Source organism: Antechinus flavipes, chromosome 1 (assembly GCF_016432865.1).
Source record: "Antechinus flavipes isolate AdamAnt ecotype Samford, QLD, Australia chromosome 1, AdamAnt_v2, whole genome shotgun sequence".
NCBI lineage: Eukaryota > Metazoa > Chordata > Mammalia > Dasyuromorphia > Dasyuridae > Antechinus > Antechinus flavipes.
In genome coordinates this window covers 359,896,395-359,913,008 of record NC_067398.1, presented here as the reverse complement: position 1 = coordinate 359,913,008, position 16,614 = coordinate 359,896,395, and the positions used below count along the sequence as shown (strand labels likewise).

Genomic DNA, 16,614 nt, shown 5'->3' with positions numbered 1-16,614 from the left:
AAAAACTTTGATGAAGTGCTCTTTCCAGTTGAAGACATAATTATTATTTTCTGCTGGAAAACATTCTGGCTAGTTTACAGTAAGAATATGATATTACATGGGAAGAGTTTAAACTTTAGACACTTCAGAGCTTGCTAACGCATATTTTCCTCTGTTAGTGCTGTAGTAATGTTTAGACTGTTTTGATAGGAAGGTGTCAGAAAAGCATTAGTATGTTTTTAACTTCATGCCAGGAAGACACATAAAATGAAAAGTGCTTTTTCCTTTCACTGTTAGATATCATTGCGAATTCCTCCCTTATTCTCTTTATGCCTCCCTCCCCCCTTTTCCATATTATAAAAAAATATGCCAGAAGGAAACTCTTAAAATGTTTCACTGAAAATGCTATTTTGATTCCATGAGCAAATGGTGGCTATAGTACAAAAGCAAACCCAATGCTTTTTTAGATTTTGAGATTACAGTTTGGCTTAGTGTTTTGGGAAGCCATTTTAGTTTTTCATGTAAAGAACTGACTTCTGAAAATGGAATGTAATAATAATATAAAGTATATAGTATTCATAACCTGAAAATATCTGAGGAAAAGTAATTTGTACATCTCACTTGAAAAAGCTCCTTGAAGGCAATTCATAAATATGGTATTAGTTACAACACTAATTCTCTTTAGGAGCTGGACAGAGAGGTAATGAATGTCACAGGATATACTGCTGCTCTTAGACTGGGTTGGTTTCTGAGAAGAAATAATATGCTAGAATGAAAAGGATATGCTTTGGTACTACCACCTAAAGAAGCTCTATTATTGGAGTATTATTGGAGAAGGAAGTGAGTTGATTGGGTGTGAAAGATGCAGTTCTCAATTTCTGTTTCATGAAATATTATTAGAGTATTTGGGAAGAGATAAAGAATACTCTAAATCCTTTGGCTTTTATAATTCTCTTTTGAAAAAAATCTCAGCTCCCTAAGTTATGTAAATGTAAACTGCCTTTTCAGGTAGTGAAAATGACCCCTTTCTGTACAACTGGGAAGCTCCACAAATGTAAGCTTCCTTCTCTGCAGTGCCCTCTCATTACCCTACAATTTCTGTAAACTGGAGGACACTTGTTCGGTGCAAATAGCCAAAGTGATTTTAGAAATCTTTACAAATAGCTATCCAAGGACAAAATGTCTTGGTATTTGGAGTCAGAGGATTTGGATTCCCAGTGCTACAGGATACTTGTGTGACCTAGGAAAGTCACATAATTTCTCTCCTTTACTTTTCTCTGGTAAAATGAAAGAGTTTGACTAGATAATTTCTGAGTTGAACAAGCTCCCTCAAGAAGTTTAAAATTAAGTAGGGAAGTGTGTGCCAAAAATCTTAAGAGATGTGAGCAAAGGGCTTTGGGAATCAAATTGGACCTACTTTTCCCTGGGAGATGAAAGGATATTTCAATGAGGAAGTGACTTTGGAAATGTGGGTGAGGTCTCAAAGAAAGAGTAGATTTCTCTTTTTTTTCTTTCTTTTTTTTTTTTAATTGTAGTAAGTTTATTTATTTTTAATACACACTGTTTTATGAATCATGTTGAGAGAGAAAAATCAGAGCAAAAAGGAAAAACCATGGGAGAGATGAAAAAACAGAAAAAAGAAATGAACATAGTATGTGCTGATTTATATTCAGTCTCCTTAGCTCTTTTTCTGGATGCAGATGACATTTTCTGTCCAAAGTCTATTGGGATTGCCTCGGATCACTGAATTATTGAGAAGAACCAAGTCTTTCATAGTTGATCATAGCACAATCTTGCTGTTACTGTATATAATGTATTCCTGGTTCTGCTTGTTTTGCTCAGCATCAGTTCATGTAAATCTTTCCAGGTCTTTGTATAATCAGCTTGTTCAAAGGGTAAATTTTTTAATAGAGTTTAGGGCTGGGGGGGACACAGAGGGGGCGGGGAGAGAGGCATTATTCTAAGAGAAGGCAACAGCTTCAGTAAAGGCATAGAAATGAGGCAGCAAAGACAATGGGAGCAAGATCAGGGGGGCCCAGTTTGGCTGGAGTGCAGGGTCACGAATAAGCAAAGAGTGGAAGTTATCACTATCACTCAAAAATGCTGAAGAAAATGTAACATCTTTTAGATTAAGAATGTGGAGACAAATTCCAAGTCATTACTGTACCCTAGATTAGGTTACTAGTAACTTGATTTACCTCTCTAGATAAAAGAGCTAAACTTTGCCCCCTTTTTCTACGAGAACCCCAGAATTTTTTGGAAATAATCAGAGAGCCCAAAAATATTTTTTTGAAATTTAATTTTTTAATATAGTTGAGGACTTTACTATTTAATGAAATCTGTGGCAAATGCTTTGGGCCATTTTGTGACATAAATAATTTCTGCTTAATTTGCTTTATAAGCACATATCTTTGTACATATTTAAAAGTGCTGCATTTACAATGATTTTGAAAAATATAATCGATATTATGTCATCCAAGAACTAGGAAATCCCCTGAAACATATGTTCTAATTATTAGTTTAAGTTAGATTTCGGCTAAAGAACTTCTTACTATTTCTAAGTTTTCAAAATAGACTAGGTATCTGTGAATTTTTAACACATTAGATGACACAGAGGCCATAGATGCTTTTCATTTTCCTTAAAAGTTTTTGGAAATGTTGTATAGTACCTGTATAGTCCCCATTGCCAGGAAAAAGGAAATTATGCTAATTAATTATCTAAAACTCACTTCCAGGCATCAACAGTATTCATACTGTCTATAGAATCAGGCTATGCTCTCAAGGCTTCAGATCCTAAAAAACTAACAAATTTGGTGCCAAGAAACTTGTTACTGACAGAGCCGGATGCTTAAGGGCATCTTTGGTATGGTTATTCATTCCACATTTTCCCAGCTGCCCCCCAAATGAAACCTGGTACAAAGAAAGCAGTCATGTACACATTTTCCCTCTGTGAGCTCATTTTTATATATTCCCCCCAAAGACTAGTTTTGCTGCATGTAAAGAGCACATCTGTATTTTAGGTACCAGACTTGAGTCTCCTTCAAAGTTTGACATGCTCTGGTAAGTTTCTGGAAGCTCTGGGGAAGTGTGCTTGGTTAAGAACACCCCCACCAAAACCCACAGGAAGCTGAAACTTTGTGGGGTTAGGTGGCTTCGAAGGTCTCATCTAATTCTAAATCTTTTGCCCTGTGGATGCAAAGAACATGCCTCACTCTAAATAAAAAAAGTCTGCCAAAACACCAAGACTCTCTAAGTTACAGTGGATATCAAAAGGAAAAATTACTCAATAGTGGCATACTTCTAGATCTGAAGGAACTATCATTTTCTAAATCTGAAGAAACTATCACCTTTTAGATATGAAGAAACAATCTTCTGGAAAGAAAAAATTCTGACTTCTGCTGCTATGGAAAGCTGGAGTTAAAGGGGTAGATTTCTTTCAAAATATATATTTACAAAGGCCTTTTCTCTAACTTATGCACTTGGTTAAAGACTTGGGGGGAGAATTACTTTGTTAACTTGGGTAAATACACACATCATCACATTATATCAAAACTTATAAAATATAAAAATAATTTTTTTACAAACATGTTAAAATAAAAAGCTTTTAACTTGTCATAAGTAAAAAGAAGAAAGTTGGATTAGTTTTTCCTTTATTTTCTCCACATGAAAGAAAAATCTGTATAAAGATTTTTTAAAAAATGACTAACACTGAGAAGCACAATGAATATAAGACACTCAAACTGAACATATTAAGGGTAGATATTACAAATATATCTATTTTGTATCAATGCTTTTTAAAGTGAATACAATACAGCACAACTTCAAAGGATATACACAAAAGGAAGGCTCAAAATCTCTCAAAAGAAACAAACCATGCACAGTATAGAATTAAATTTGGTTATTCATTACATCAAACATCAATTTAAAACAACCTGTAGTATATATAATTGATCTAGATTTTGAGAAACTTTAGTCACCTTTATTTGAATCCCTCCACAATCATATTTCAGTGCCTCACTGTAGCATGGAGAAAAGAACAAGTTTTCAAAAGGTATGCTAAAGGAGCAAATGCATATATCCTGGCTAGTTCAACCATGTTGGAAAAATTTGGAGTATTGTTCCAGTAATTATACCAAGTTTTCTATCCCAGCCTATTTAGATACTAAATATGGAGAGACTCAGCATTAATATGGAACACTTGATTCTTTGATAAAAGCAACATATGAAAAAAAGAAAAATATAAGACCAATCTTTATTTCTGTGTGGCTCCCTTCTGATTTTACAATGATGGTAGCAAAGTTATAGAAGATGATGCAGAGAGAGCTAAAACCCACTATTTTCATACAGTTTGCAAACAATGTAGCTATTGGCAGTTTAAATGTAAAATCAGTTATTTAATGATCAGTTAGTGGATATATTATTAAAAGAATGGAATCTTAGCAAAATTGATATTGTTGCTCTAAAATAAGTCAAAAGATAAAAGGAAATTGTAAGCCAGCTCATCAGTTTTCCTTGGTGAGACAAATAAAAGAGTTGGTGGAGGTAACTTTTTAATTGCAAGAAGAAACAATTTTATGGGCTCTCTGATTATTTCCAAAAAGCATCTTGATTACACCTCTCAGACTGGCTAAGATGACAGGTTAAAGTAATGAAAACTGTTGGAAGAGATGTGGAAATGCATTGTTGGTGGAGTTAAGAAAAAATCCAACCACTCTGGAGAGCAATTTAGAACTATGCCCAAAGAGATATCAAACTCTGCGTTCGCTTTTGATCCAAGAGTATTTCTTTTGGGCCTGTATACCAAAGAAATCATAAAAGAGGGAAAAGGACTCACATGTGCAAAAATTTTGTGGCAGCCCTTTTTGTCATGATAAGGAATTTGAAACTGAGTGGATGACCATCAGTTGGAGAATGGCTGAATAAATTATGGTATATAAATGTTATGGAATATTATTGTTCTATAAGAAACGATCAGTAGACGATTTCAGAGACACCTGGAGAGACTTACATGAACTGATGCTAAGTGAATAGAATCAAGAGAACACTGTACACAATAACAACAAGATTGCATGATGATCTACTGTTATGGACTTGGTTCTTTTCAATAATGAGGTGATCCAATAGACTTGTGGTAGAAAGTGCCAGCCACATCCAGAAAGAGAACTATGGAGACTGAATGTGGCTCAAAACTTAGTATTTGTACTTTTTGTTGTTTGCTTATTTTCCTTTATCATGTTTTTTTTTTCCCACTTTTCATTTGATTTTTCTTGTACAGCATGACGAATATGGTAAAAAGCAGTACATCTGAGATCAAACCTAAATCTTCTAAGATCAGATTCAGTATTGCTTCTTCATACCATCTTTTATCACATATGAGAAAGAAATGAATCCAGAGTAAAGGATGAGTGAACAGTCTTTGATGTGGAGGGTTTGGAGAAGCAGGAACTAATTGAGAATAAAGGAAAATGAACTGAAGAATATAAAGAAAAGGGAAGAAATGGTAGAGCCCCATTCTATCATCATTCACTCAGGAATTTGGGTTACATATAAGTAACGGATGCTAAAAGAAATGCTAATTCTATAGAGAGAAGAATACTACTTAAAGCATTGGAAATTGAAAATTTCCTACTTCTATTCTGACACAATACAACTTTGAGTGTCAGTTGAAGGCCAAAGTTTGGAGAGAGACATTAATGTTTCGAAACATTGAGGGGAAATAAGGGACACTAAATTATAGTTGATTGTAATTGATACTGATATTTTGGAATCAAGATTAAATGAACAATGACACTAAAGTTAAGAAAAGAGACTTCCCACTCCTCCAAAAAAAAAAAAAAAGCAACAAAAATTTTGAGAGCCAACCAAAATATGGAGTTTTTAAAAAACGCCTAAAATTTCAGTTTAGCTGATTTTTCTATTTGTTTTGTAGAATAAAAATGTAAAGTTCTCTGAGATATAAAAATAATTTTTTATGAAACTGGCTACTGAATTTTTCTGAAAATGATGAGTGCATTTGGTTTCTGAACTGAAATAATTTATTTCAGGTAATCACTTGTGTTCCTATCAAGTTTTCCTACTTAATGCAAAAGGGATTATTCTCCTAGCTACTTGTCACTGAAAATCAGGAGTTAATTCCCGGACACCAGAGTATTACCTTTCTCACATTCCTAATCCTCAAACTAAATAGATGATTCACTAAAAGGAAGTAAGTGAAAGACTGTAAACTTCACAAAAAAAGGAGGTGAGGGTGGTGATGAAGAAGAATCAATGAGTACTGGGGGCCAATTTTCACATATCATAGTGATCTTTAAATTGCTGTTAATAAACATAACAGGAGCCTAGATTATACACTGCTTGCCTATAATGAAAACAATGATATCTTTGAGCTGCAGCTTCTACGTAAGTACCAGGAAGGTCCATTAGCTTCATCTATTTCTTTCCACAGACTAAAAGGAGAAATAAGCAACTTTGCCTGTTCTTTATGTCTCTATTTATGTAAAAAAGTCTGAAAAAACTACCTAGATCTGCCTATCCAGGATTTTACAATATAGTAGTAAGAGGAAAATGTTTAAAATGATATTAATTCTATTTATTCTGAACAGCCAAGTTGTTTAACTGTATAGACGGACTTATCCAAAGAGAATATATTACTACGCAAGAAATTATATAAATATTTTACAGGGTTATGTCAAATAACATTTGATTGAAAAATATTTTATTTGGTTGAAAGTCAATTACTATGACAGGATCCTCCAAATCTTTTTGTTTATCTCCCTCAAGTTGGAAGAGATTCTTCCATGAATGTGGCTTCCAGTTCTCCAAGCTGAATGGCATTTTAAAAGTTATGGCAAATCTACTTTCAGTGCCCATCAGCATATCAATTTCTCATGTGTAAGAGGCAAGAATAATTCTCTCAGAAATCCAAATTGTGGTTGGAAATAACTTTGAAATTTTCCATGTTTAATTTATGCCCTAAGAAAGAATAAATCAACAAGCCATATTGTATTCCAAACTTTGAAATGTATATTAAATAAGCATTTCCATTTTGAAGTTACTTCTCTTTTATGTCAATCTTACATATAAAGTTGCTACAATATATGTTCTATAATCTTTTTTACTGATATGTGTTAGTTATTTATTAAAAAGATTAAAGTGTTGATATGTTGGAATACTATTAACAGAAGGATGGAACAGTGGGGAAAAGACTGATCTTGGGCACAATAGAAATGTGGATTCAAATTTCACTGCCAATATCAGATCTAGAAAGGACCTTAGAGGTTCACACTCATCATTTTTATAGGGCCAGAAAAGTGAAATGTCTTACTCAAAATGATGCACATAGTAGTTAGTAGCTGGTATGGTCAGTAGAAGAACTCAGGTTTTCTGAATTATAGGCAGGGGCTCTTTGAATTAGAGCACACTTTGGTTTATATACTATGTATTGGGAGCTGTGTTAGCAGGGGAGACTGAGGGAAGACTAGGCAGGCAGGAGAGCTCAGAGAACCCAGGGAGGAGAGTTTCTCTCCCAGTTCCACATCTGACTCTAGGACTTTTCAACCTCCTTATAAAGGAGGATTTATTCTTTCTCCTTAGTCCGGTTCTCAGCATGGGAGATGCTTTCTCTGTTTCTCTGGCCCACTCGGATTTTTGAGTCCCTGGCAAGGGCTGTCATTTCATGAAATGCCCAGGTCATATAAACTCACTTCTCTCCCAGCTCTGCTGCTGATTCCCACCCTCTCCTGAGCAGCCTTGTACCATATGGGTACTCTCTCCCTCCATTCCAGTTCCCCTTTATATGTTGCTTTCTCCCAACAGAATATGAACTCCTTGAGGATAGAGATTATTATTTTTGCTTGTATTTGTATTATCATTTCTTAATATAATGCCTGGTACATAGTGAATACTTAATAAATGTTACATCTATCTGTCTAGAAGAAAGGGATGGCTAATATTAAAGTGAGGTCAATAAGGATGATGAATGTTAAAGGTCACTGGATTTGGCAATTAAAAGATCATAGATAATATAGGGGAGAATAAAATTGTTTTTGGTTAAATGGTGAGATAAGCAGCCAGATTGGAAGCGAGAGAAGAGAGGAAGGAAGACAAAGAATACTGTTTTTTCCTCAAAATGTCCTGAAAAAAAGAGGAGAGAATATAAGATGATCTCTAGGAGGAATGTTAGGGTAAAGTAAACACTTTTAAAGGATGAGGGAGATTTGACTATGATTGAAGACGGCATAAAAGAAGCCAGGAGACAGTAAGACATAAAGGATGAATGTGAGAATGAACTGAAGAAGACAAGCAGGGAATGGAACCAAAGGGCACAAGCAGATGGAAACAAAAGAGAAAAGAATGGGGAATGGTCAATAGATATTGAGATAAAGAATAGGGGAAAAGAAGTTCAAATCATTTCCTATAAGGTGTGGCAACAGAAAGAAAAGGGATGGCATGGGAACCTGGGACAAGGAAGAGAAAATCTGAGTCACTGGGAGGAAGTGTGAGAAGTGCAGAAGTACTGACCTGGATCAGCGAGAGCCCAGGCAACATGGCGGTCTGCCTTCTTCCAGGGGAAGGATGGACATGATGAAGGTCATCTGGGGTAGCAGCATGGCAAGTTGTGAGCAATGCCAGGACAAGAGGGCAAGGCAACTCATGGAGAGAATTGTTCAAGAATGCAGAAAAAATAAAGGGAAAGCAGAATGTGGATGATGACCTCACGAAAACTGAGGGATGAAGGAACTAGAGACCATGGTGATGTTATTAATGCCCTTGAAATTCTTGACCTTTTGTTCTTCCAGATGAATTTTGTTATTACTTTTTTTTTTTTTTTAAGCTCTATCAAGTAATTTCTTGGCAGTATGATTGGTATGGCATTGAATAAGTAGATTAATTTAGGCAGAATTGTCAGTTTTATTATATTAGCATGTTATTTAGATCTAACTTTATTTGTATGAAAAGTTTTGTAATTGTGTTAATATAGTTCCTGGATGCGTCTTGGTAGATTGGAGACCATAGCAATGTTAAAGAATAGGTTTAATAATGAAGACCAGGAAGAGATGGAAGGATAGGCAGTTATGATTATATAAAGAATTTCAGAGTTATTGAACATGGAAACAAAATATTTATGGTAATGGTGAGATTTAAGTTATGATCAGTCTTGCTAAGGTGGAGTCAAAGTATAGGACATGGAAGTGAAAGAATCTGATAACCTTGGAGGACAGGATGACTGAGGGGCCAACAACATTTACCATACTGATGTTTTTGGTCTCTTTTGCTGGTTCATCATTAATAGCTTGCCACCTAACCGTAGATATTTGTCAAGATTCTGTGTTAGATCCTCTTCTTTTAATTTTATACATGTTCTCTCTTGATAACTGCATTAACTCTAAGCAAGTAACTCTTAGATGTATATATAATTCAGTCTCACCTCTGAGTTTTAGTCTGGTGTTACTGACTGCCAACAGATATTTCAAATTATATATGGGAGATAACTCAAACTCAAAATGTCTAAAATTGAACTCAATCTTTCCTTTCAAATCTACCACTAGCCTCTAAACTTCCCGAAGATGCCACCCATTCTTTCAGGCTCTCAGGGTTATAACTAGGATATTATTCCTACCCTTTCTTACTCCAGGCACCACAAAATGGACATCTGTCATGGAATGTAGTTCTTTCTATCTTCACATATCTCATGCATCTAATCCCTTCTCTCTACTAATACAGCCACCATCTTAGGTCAGGCCCTTATTATCACTAGTCTACAGCACTGCAATAACCTCTTGATTTTGTCCTTTAAGTCTTTCATTGCTCCAATCCATCCAATCAGTTATCCACATGATTTACCTTTGGCAAGAATCTGACCATGTCTCTGCTCTACTCAACAAAACCTCTGGCTACTTATTCCTTCTAAGATAAAATAAAAATTCCTGTTCGACTTTTAGAATCCTTCATAACCTGGCTTCAGCCTGTTTTTCCAGCCTCTTTATACATTTCTCCTTTTCCTGTCTCTATGGTCTAACTAAACTGGTCTCACTCTGTTCTTCACATATGGTCCTCCATTCCCTGCCTCCATTGTCTTCATATTTGTATGCTGGTTTTCTTGATATTCTTTACCCTCTTGCAGTATATTTCAACTCTGGACTATGAGTTTTCACTGACTGTTACCTATCTAGAATTCTCTCCCTTCTCAGCTCTTTAACCCATTTTGTCTTATTGCAAGATCAAATCCCATCTTTGGAAAAGATCCTCTCTCCTTCTCTCAGTGTCTTTCCTCTTAGAAAACCTTCTATTTGCACTTTCTTGTATGTACATAGTTTTATGCATGCTGTTGTAGACTGTGAGCTGCCTGAAGGCAGGGAATAGTTTTTGCCTTTCTTTGTATCCTAGTGCTGAGAACAGTGCTTGGTCCACAGTAACAGACCTTAATAAAGGCCTGTTGACTGACAGACTAAACTGCTCAAACACAAATATTTGCATAAATGTATCTGAACCAAGTTCTAATTGACTTTTTTTCTTTGAAAGCTCTTACCCTCAATCTGTCTTTGGGCAGTGCAACAGCTCCTTGCTTGATGATTTCCAGGACTCTTTCCACTGACAGCTCGGCTCCAGCTTGTTGTAGTCTTGAGCTAAAGAAGGTGATTACCTGGAATGGAAAGCAATATGATTTAAACAAGTTGATGTAGGAAACACTACTTCAGAAAATATAATGCTGCCTCTAAAGAAAAGTGATCTTTGCCTCATAATCCTGAAAATATACTTCTTTGGCTACAGGGCTAATGACTGCACCATGGGTCTTCAGATTATTCCAACAGTCAATCTATCAATCAACATTTATTAAGAGGCTACTCCTCTGGTTCCAGCTCTTCTTTCTGTCTTTGTTTGTTTGGTGTTCTCCATTTCATTTTCCCCAGAAGGTAGATAACAAACAAATGCTTCAGTTTAGTGGTTTAACAGCAATGCCAAGAAAAGAAACATAGGAAGAAACTAATGGCTACAATTATGTTTTCAGAACTGGCTCTGAATTTTATTTTTTATCTCTATCATTCACTCACATACCTACTAGAGTTAATTGAAAATTTTGGCAGTCTACATCCAGTATGAAGCAAAACCATACCAGAATTTGCTAATAAAATAGTAGCATCCTGTAGGCAACAACTCTTTTCAGATTTTTTTTTCACCTAACACAATGAAATCATTATTATACAAAAGTCTTTTAAAACAACAACTTAAATGTCACAATTACATCATAGATGCAAAGTTTTATTCAGGGGGAAATCAAAGACTTAGAAATACTATTCTATTAGGAAACGCTAGATTCTAATGTGTTTGTTTAGAGTAAACTTTTTTTTGTGGTGTTTCCAGTTAAAAGTTTATTTTTAAAAAAATAGCAGCAATTTAATTTTTCATATAAACCCACACAATTGATACGCACAACCTCTTGCATGTTTTCTTTTTAAAACTTAAAAGGTTATTCTATTTTGAATATTAACTCTTCACCAGTAATTTTTCCCCAACGCCATTCTAATAGAACAAGTGAACTGCATCCCATAAACTCTGTTGAACTGCTTTTGTTCTGGAAAGCCAAGAGACCCAGCTGGAGCCAGGGACCATTAACATAATTATGTCTCACAACTCCACTGGAGTTAGTGAAAACAAAAACAGCTGATGGCTCGATTACTTTTGATTCTACTAATTCATTCTTTTATCTTAAACAATTTGCTAACACCAGCTCTTCAGCAACGTGGGAGAGAAGTTTGTTTTGTCTACACAGTGCTGGTCTTTCAATATGGGCCAGTCATTACTGCTTTCCCCCATTTACCAAAAGCTCCTTTGGGTATGATCCAGATCTAGGATCATGTCCATGGTGTGTAGGACTGGCTATGTCTTGCCAGAAGAGGTGCTTGGCATATTGTATATGATTATAATTGAAAAGAGAAGCATAATATAGATGAAAGATAATGTAATAATAAAAACTAATCAAAATGTTGTCTATGATATCTAGGATTTCTTAAGACCTCTTTAAAGCAAAATTTTAATGATTATATGTTAACAATTTTATTTTGCATTTAATTTTTGGATATTTTAGAGGAGAACACACATATGATTTAGTTAAACTAACATTGCTTTTAAATGAAGTGATAAGTTTTCAAAACTATTCGATTTGAATACAGAGATTGAAAAGTGGACAATACAAATGCCAAAACAATGTTAAAAGCATCTTAAAAGTGAAATTTTATATTTTAAAGGTTACTCTATGTTTGAGGCTCATACATGCAATTTCTACCTTTTTTGTATTTGCTTGTAAGAGTACATATATTTCAACTTTCTACAGAATGTTCTTGGGCTCTTTCGAATATTTGTATAATATATCTAAATAATCCAAGATAAGGTTTAATTGTAGAATTCATATGTAGATAGAAATGACTAAAATGGAGCAACATTAAATTATATTTTTTGATCATTTTGATTTTATTGGGTCAAAAGATTATTGGATCACAAGGAATCCTCATTACTAGAAGAGCTATATGCACAGAAGATCAACTTACTCAAATGAAACAATAGTCTTAAAATAAGATACTCTTCTTTTCAAACATATTTTCTGCATATTTTTTAAAAGTTAAAATTATCATCATTCATTTAACTGACATGACTATACAATCAAATGGATTGTAATCAACATTTTCTTGCTGATTTTTTAGCTTAGTCAAAACATTTCAAATGGGTAAAACTGTGAGGTCAGAATATATGTAACTAACAATCTCATTCATTCAAGGATTTCAGCCTATTTTCCCCAACCAAATCAGATATTGTAGACAACAGTAATTTTAGTGATGATAACAACACAGCTCTAGCTATTATCATTTGCCATAGCAACCCATCAAAACTGTTCAAGGAGGTCAATCCTTTCCTCTAATCTCCCCCACCCCAATAATTGCCAAGAATAGAAAAATTTTAAAGCAAAATAAAAATGAATGCTTTGTTAGTCTAACTCAAAGCCCACATTTCAAAGGAACATATTTTTCCACAGTGGGTGTTTTACAACCTTCCTCTGTCTACCATATTTCAGAGCAGACCTTGGCTGCAACTCATGAAACCTAAGTACAGTACATTACCTTCAATTATCCTATTGGCTTTGAACAGTAATTGTTCAATGTCATGTTCTGATTAGTCAGCTAGACTTTTCGAGTAATGTCAAAGTCACGTTTAACCCCCTGTCAAGAAACCTGTGGATGACGTTCACCAGATCACAGATTTACAGAAATGTGAAGCTTTGTGCTTTTCTGGGGTATGAATATATATAAGGGAGGTTAGAACCTGCCAGGCAAGCCCTCCCTCCTGGCTGGTAAAAGGTTATTTTCTCAATAAAGGGTTGGATATTTAAACAATGGTAGTGGAGTTAAAAAAAATGAAGTGCTTGTGAGTTGTATCACTATTCTTTTCTTTCATAAGTTCTCAAATTTCATTGAACAGAAGTATTGAGACAAGTCAGTTGTAGCCACTGTCCTAGTATGAAGAATTCCATAGGTAGTTGGCATATAGTGTATATATATATATACATACATATATATTCATAGTTCTTGAGGAAACTACAGCTATGTATCTGATTGGGGGAAGGGGAAGAGAACACAATGTGGGGAGAAGAATGGGGCACAGAACTTTGCATCAAAACAAAAATTATGAAACACATACTGGTTTGTGTATGAAACAATAAACTGGTAACAGATGAGCACACTAATTCACCTTTACATACAGAGGCACGTAAGAACTAGTATTGAAAGACATGAGCTTGATAATAAAGGTGATTTAATTCTACACATGGTACAGCTGGGATTCTATTCAGAGGAAACTCATGAAAAGATGACACATAAAAACTGAATAACTCTGGCACTTAATGGCTCAATATACTAAAAAATGCCAGGCACAAATTCCTTGTTTTCAAAAAATGCTAAAATTTGTACAAAATTTCTGCTGTTTAGAGTGCTCAAAATATCAATGAATTTCAATGTTCCCATTCTGAACAGGCACCCTTTAGTTTAATCTCATGCACTTGCTTAAATTAAAGTTTTATCCATTAGCTTAAATTAAACTACTAGGTTACTTTATATTCTACTTATTATCTTTACCTGAGGCCAGGACTTAGAGAATGTCTATTTTGATCATGGCATAAAAGAGAACTTTATGTAGAATACAGAACAGTCCCTGTCCCTTATAGATAGGTAAATCTAGAGCATTATTCCACATAAGGTTACCTTAAGAACTAATTTAGGAGAAGATAAGATTTCAATAGGATTAAGATCACTTTATTTTTTTGGTAGCAGGAATGGAAAATGAATTCATTTCTCATGGATTAATTATAAAATTCAGAATTAGTGTCATGGATTGAATGATGGGATTTGGAGTCAGAGGACTTGGGTTCAAAGCCATGTGAGTTTGGGTTAAATCATCTTACTTCTCTGGGCCCTAGTTTCCTCATCTGAAAGCTGAGGTCTGTAAGATTCTTTCTGGCATTGGAGTGATAATCCTAGAATGGCTAACTTCATCTGGAATCCAGTAACTAGTGCAGGTATTAAGGACAATATATAATATAAATATCGCTCCTACTAGCATACTCATCTATCCAAAAATCATTTATCACTCAAGTAATGAACAAATATTTATTAAATGATTATTGTGTGCTAGGCACTGGAGGGCAAAAGACAAAAACAAAAACAAACAAAAAACCCCCAGTCCTTGTTTCTTACATTCTCTTTGGCAAGAGACATATATAAACATATAAATATATACAAAGTAAATATGTAACTACAAAATAATTTTATAGAAGAAAGCATTGGCCACTGGAAGTTGAGTGTCGAGATGTAAGACAGACACCACTGTCTTACATTTGGATACTGGGGTTTTCAGAAGAGTTTTCAAAGTGCTTTTTCAGCTGATGTTATCTAGGGGCAGAGATATTGGCACACCCAGGCCTGCGCTAGGAGTCATAAGAGCTGGGTCCAAATCCTCGTGGGGGCACTCTCTGTTTGACTATGGGACAGTCACTTAGCTGCTGGGACCCTGAGAGTCTTTATCTGTAAAGGGCATAATGGTGCCTGGACACCCTTCCTCACAAGGCTGATACAATTGTTCTGTAAATTATAAAGTGCTACATAAATAAGGTATGTAGGGAACCATGTGAAGGATGACAGGTGAGGGCAGGTGGTAGTGTCTCCATCTTTGAAGAAGACTAAAACAGAACCATATTCAGTGATTTATTGGTCTCTAAGTTGGTGGGTATCTCTAGACTCCAATACTCTTCCTAATACCTCATATCACCTCAGCAACCCCTCTAAACTGTGTGGTAACTATAACCTATGGAAAAATATATTGGGTAAAGTGATGGAATAAAGTGGAAAGCACTGGGCCTGGAGTCAAAAAGACCAGAGTTGAAGTTCATACTTTGGGCAACTACTATCTCTGAAACTCTGGACAATCTGGTTAATCCTTTCTGAGCCTTAGTTCTATCATCTGTAAAATGGAGAAAATACTTTTCGCAGGATTAAATGATATAATGTATCAGTAATATGCTTGGAAAACTTTGAAGCACTATACAACTATCCATTGCAATTATTCTTATTCTTATTATTTTAATTTCATTTTTAATCAGCAGGAAATGGTAGTCCCCAATGAATACAAATTGAAGTTATCCCCTTTGCAAATGACAAAGATATCAAAAACAGTATAAGTCTGCACTGTATGAAAACAGCCACAACTTGGGATATAAAATTTACATCAAAGGATATTCCTCAGGCTTATCTTTCTTGTCAAATTTAGAGGTAGAATGTAAATTTTAACTTAAAGTCTGGCTTTTCCCCCCTGACCTGAGATACCATAGTCTTTTTGCATGTAGTAAAACTAAACATTTCAAATTCTATCTGACATGGCATATAAACTTCCTGGATATAGGGCTGGAATCTGTGATTTCATTGGCATAGGAAAATTTCATATTAAAAAGCTCACTTTAAAAATGACACAATTCTTAAAAAGAATAAACATTTAAAAAATGTTTTCCTTGAAGGATGGGATGCATTTTGAAACCACAGGATTCTTCAAATGGAGGAATAGACAACTATTCCTTCAAAGTGTCTGTAATTTGTAGGTTAACAATTAACTAGTATATTATCTGTTGTTGGAATTTAGTATTTATTATTTTATAGGCAGACTTTTAAAAGGATAACTTTGAAAAATTAACTTTCTTAATTTTACTATTTATCTAATAGTTTATATAATATATGCCATACTTAGAAAGTTGTAAACTTCTCCATCTTTAAAAATATTACCTATGTAGGCTTTCATGTAATTCATATTGCACTGTCTGCCCGTTATTTTCAGCTAATAAGATTTTCTTGCAGTATTATTTGCCTCCATTTCTCTTTAGTCCTGCTGCAGAATTCAGTTAGGTATTGAAATAATCTACCAAATTTTCCATCTGAGATAGACAGAATGGAGATAAACATTTTCTATTATCAATGTATTGGTCACAATCTAATATATATTGAATAGCAATTCTGTGTAATGTGCTGTACAGGATAAAACCTGGTTCTTTTTCCATGAGCTTTATTGGTGATAAGATGCAAGTCCTAATCATTCTGTGGAAAC

At 34.7% G+C, this 16,614-nt stretch overlaps 1 protein-coding gene across 5 annotated transcripts in view; it reads right to left on the bottom strand.

Annotated features, from left to right (window-relative positions):
* Positions 1-16,614, bottom strand: part of DYM (dymeclin) — a 590,636-nt gene that overhangs the window by 73,804 nt on the left and 500,218 nt on the right. For all 5 annotated transcript variants that reach the window (XM_051969633.1, XM_051969632.1, XM_051969635.1 and 2 more), the window contains one exon: positions 10,508-10,621. In XM_051969633.1, coding sequence (XP_051825593.1) covers positions 10,508-10,621 — 114 coding nt within the window. The remainder of the gene's footprint in view (positions 1-10,507; positions 10,622-16,614) is intronic.